The sequence below is a fragment of the Macroventuria anomochaeta genome (genome assembly GCF_010093625.1).
Source record: "Macroventuria anomochaeta strain CBS 525.71 unplaced genomic scaffold BU25scaffold_49, whole genome shotgun sequence".
Classification (NCBI taxonomy): Eukaryota; Fungi; Ascomycota; class Dothideomycetes; order Pleosporales; family Didymellaceae; genus Macroventuria; species Macroventuria anomochaeta.
The window spans coordinates 14,309-18,520 of record NW_022985410.1 but is presented as its reverse complement, the minus strand read 5'-3'; the positions used below and the strand labels follow the sequence as shown (position 1 = coordinate 18,520).

General features: G+C 47.6%; 1 protein-coding gene across 1 annotated transcript; it reads right to left on the bottom strand.

The window, feature by feature from the left end:
* Positions 1 to 1,071: 1,071 nt before the first annotated feature.
* BU25DRAFT_435148 (uncharacterized protein) lies at positions 1,072 to 2,364 on the bottom strand (the record flags this gene model as incomplete). Its single annotated transcript, XM_033708896.1, has 1 exon — positions 1,072 to 2,364. One exon carries the CDS (start codon positions 2,362 to 2,364, stop codon positions 1,072 to 1,074), a length of 1,293 nt encoding a protein of 430 aa, XP_033556127.1.
* Between the last annotated feature and the right edge of the window lie 1,848 nt (positions 2,365 to 4,212).

Below are 4,212 nucleotides of genomic sequence, written 5' to 3'. Positions count from 1 at the left end.
TACAACAGCCGCGGCCGCCCAATCAGAGTGCCACAAAAGTTTGAGTGAGGAACTTGTTCACATAGGTCTATAGACTACTCCACCAGAAAATCTCATGATAATAACCATTGTGTGTGGCTCTACAGCCTCATTTTTGGTGGACCTATTTTGGTGGTTCGGCGCATTACGCGAATCCGCGCATTACGCGCACGGACACGGTATAAGCGACTCCGTAAAGGCCAGAGCTTGAAGCGGTCGTTAATGATAGGTAGATGGCGAGTTTCGACTTGGTATGGGAAGTGTACAATGAATACAGTTCCTAATTTTATCGTGCATTCTTGTCTCAGTCGCTAGCAAGGTCACTGATCTTTCCCATCCGCCAGTCAGCGATACATCGGCTAAAATGGGGCGGGTCCAGTTGGAACTCTCCAGTCGGAGAAACTAGGAGAATCATTTATGTTGGATGGCGGGATGAATTCAATGCGATTGTGGATCCAATTGCAGAGGTCGTTCTGGTTGCCTCTCTTCCTCGGTCTCGGGAGCCAGCTCTCGCTCCTGTTCTTCGCTTGAGGTGGCAACCCCAAACAAACTTTAAGGCGTGAAAGTCTTGACAACGCTTGACCATCTGGCCAACATTAGTGTCCCTTGAATCCTATTTCTCTAGCAGTGCCGTGTCGCCAAACTCCTGAGATTATGGCAACGTTCAACCCTGAGTGTGTTAAAGGCCAACACGATGGCTAAGGCGTTCCGGACGGTCAGCTGATCTTAGACTTGCTCACGATCTTTTCGTATGCATCGTTAACAATTGTTGGCAGCGATTCCATAGTGGACTGAATCCCTTTTCTTGTCTCTTAAAACCTTCAGACTTTAGGTAGTTAAACACTAGATGAACCCAGAGGTATGTATGTACGGTGTTCAATCCTGAGCAATGCATTTGCTAGATCAGCCTTGATATCATTTGCAAGCTCCTTTTCTTCCGCCAGTCGTTCAACATGTGCTTTGCTGAGATATGATATATTGGAACCGACTCAAGATACTTATTATGTGCTATAGTGTATCCCTCTGTCACACATCGAAAATCCACCGACTGCCCTAAATCCTCTTCAAAACCAAATTTCCATACGCCGTCCTGTCCGACTGAAGCGGAACACCATGCTTTGGCAAGCTACCAATATCCTTTAATCCCCACTCCTCTCCCAACCCACCACACAAGACCGCCACAAGCATCACTATCATTTTCATTGCAAATGCTCTTGTCTCGACCTTATCAGCAGTACAATAAGTAGCAAAAGGCATGAACCCAAGCTTCTCTTCCCTGTTCTTTAGTGCCTTTATTTTAGCTTTTGACGCTAGGCCCGCAACTTTCGCCGCCCTCTCCTCCGGGCAAATGTTGAGCCAGCGCTCAGGGCGGAACACCAGAGGGTCATCACCACCGAGGAGCTTAAATCGATGGCAGCTTTCAATATCGGCGCGGTGCAACTCACCGTTGAAGTCGCGGTGGACGTGACGGCTTGGAGGATAAAGGCGGAGTGACTCCTTGGCGATGTCGCTGGGACGAAGGCCGATTGGCGAGTCTCGGTGAAATGCGTCGGGCATGCAGGTTGGGTTTCTGAGTTTGTCTAGGAAGTTGGCGAGGACAAGATGCCATTCTGCTTTGTTTGCAGCATCACGGAGGTGGACTTCGATGAAACAGCGAAGGACAACGCGCCACATTGTCTCATATGCTGGGAGGAGGAAGTTCAGCGGATTCTCCTCAGGGACGGTCGGCTCTGCTCCGTTGCTAATTTCTTGAGTATAGCTTCCTGGCATGTCGACAGAGGTTGCACTTGTCACACGGCGCAAGGACATATGGAGGTCGCATTGGTCTGCCCACTGCGGTCTCTCGCCGTCTGGCTTCTTTGACTCGATCCAGAGGTCGTTGATCCGGTGGCCAATGAACTTGATGTCTTCGAATATGTCTTTAGTCTTTGATGCAATCTCGGCATCGGCAAAGAGGTACAAAAGCGACAGCTTCAAGGTAATGAATTGAGCCAACTCTGCAAGGTTGATAGATCCATGACCACCCGCACGTTGCATGTATTCCTTCCAGTACTCGACTGCACGTTCTTGAAGGTCAGTCCAGTCACCTTTATCATCCTTGAAAATCATCTTGCAGGCATCTTTCATCCGCTTGGTGGTCTCTTTACTGAAGTCTCCATGGTTCTTGGGATTCTCGTTAGTGAAGGCATTCTTGATGCCAAAGACCTCCGCAAGGCGTTGGTTAGGTTTAGCCCTGGCTCCGAGTCGATTCAGATACTTCTGGCCATTGTGCTTGTACGTAATGATATCCAGACACTCTTGTACTTGAGCTAGTTCACGCTCTTGCTCGTCATTGGTGTTTGCCATCGTGGTTTGTAACGCAAGACCAGGAGGTTGCGATGTTCGCTGCGTACCATTGAGTGCCACGACTGAGATAGTAAATATGTACTTGCAGGTTCTAATCTTGTTTGCTAGAAAACTAATTGTGGTATCTGCGTGCCAGGTTCTAAGATTTGTGCACAAACAGTAACCTGGGTAAGCAACCCTGTTTCCCTTATTCCATGTTGCTCCTGGTACGCGTGATGCATACTCATTGATTGCAAGATCTGGTACTTTCTGCTTGGTTTGTTCGGCACTGTGGACAATGAAGGCGTGCTGTTTCCAGCCATTGTTGGAGGTCAAGATACAATCAGGTGCCGAAAGTCCGTTCGCACGGGCACACACTCCCAGCTTCTTCATGGCGATTGCCCTGTCGGCACCACTTGGTTATCCTGGTCCAAATTTTCATTCTTTGTGGCCAAGAAGGAGTCACTCACCTAAGGAAGCAATTCTTCCAAAGGGCAATGAGAATACCCAGAGGAGATAACAGAAAGTCTTCTGAGTGTACAGCATCGTATATGTCGATACTGTAGGCCACGCGGACATTAGGATTGACGTATATGTGCTCAGTAGAGCTTGAGGGGTTATCCACGTGTATGAGGCAGCACTCAGACCCTCAAGGGGTGACGCGACAAGGGAGTCCGTTTCAGCTCTAAAGCATAGCGGAGGATCAGCGACAAAAGGCTCTGCTCGCATTGCAACTGCGAAAAAGCATTCGGAGTTAGCCTACCTCCACGCGACCATCATGAACGGCGCGACATTCGTCCCTAATTTGGAATAGTCTGCAACTCGGGGTTAGGGTTTCTCTGCCAAAAATGGTAAGTTTTGACCCCCGATTTGTTTGGCTGATTCACTGGCATTAGGGAACTTAATAAATCTATCCAAATAAGCTGTATTGTGCAGGATTTTACGCTGATTCCGAATCTGGCATTGGATTTTGTGTAGCCAGTCTGGTTGTTCTGATGCACGCATTTGAATACATGTGGCTAAACCTAACTCACTAGCCACACCCTGGCTCTACTAGCCCCACCCTACCGACGTTGTCAGCATGGAGCTGTGATAAAGAGCTGTGATAACGTCACCTACCCAATTATGATACACAAACAGCAATATTGCACTCCCAACCAGTTCTCACACGCTCAATTGACAGTGCAACAGCTCTCTCCTGACGGTCAATTGGCCGGACAACGCTCTCTCACACGCTCAATCGACAGTGCAACGGCTCTCTCCTCATGGTCAATCGACAGGACAACAGCTCTCTCACACGGTCAATCGGCAGCTCTCTCCACACGGTCAATTGACAATGCAATGTCTCTCTCGTCACGGTCAATCGGCAGCTCTCTCCACACGGTCAATCAACAGGACAACAGCTTTCTCACACGCTCAATTGACAGTGCAACGGCTCTCTCCTCATGGTCAATTGACAGGACAAGATGAATGGTGCAAGGTTAGTAGAGTATAGAAAGTAGAAAAGTATTGATATAGAGTAGAGTTAAATTATATAGAAGAACAAGATTATAGTAACAAACAGTTTACAAATAAGTTTAAGTAGTAATAAAGTAAAAAGTAGTAGGTAAAAAGATGTTAAAGTTGTGTCTTAAGCAAAGCTTGTAGCTGTAAGAACCGTACCAACCGTTTCTTCCTCATACTACTCACACGATTGCTATCCGACTCCTAACCGATCCCTACCCTACTACCTACCGGTATCCCCCGAGCTACATGGAGCTGTTAGGTATATAAGCAGGGCAGTGTACATAGTTATGGTAGATAGTTTTTGAGTATCCTTTCGTACAAGACCTATAGGAATAGAGGTTTACTCCTAGTTCTATCTATCCC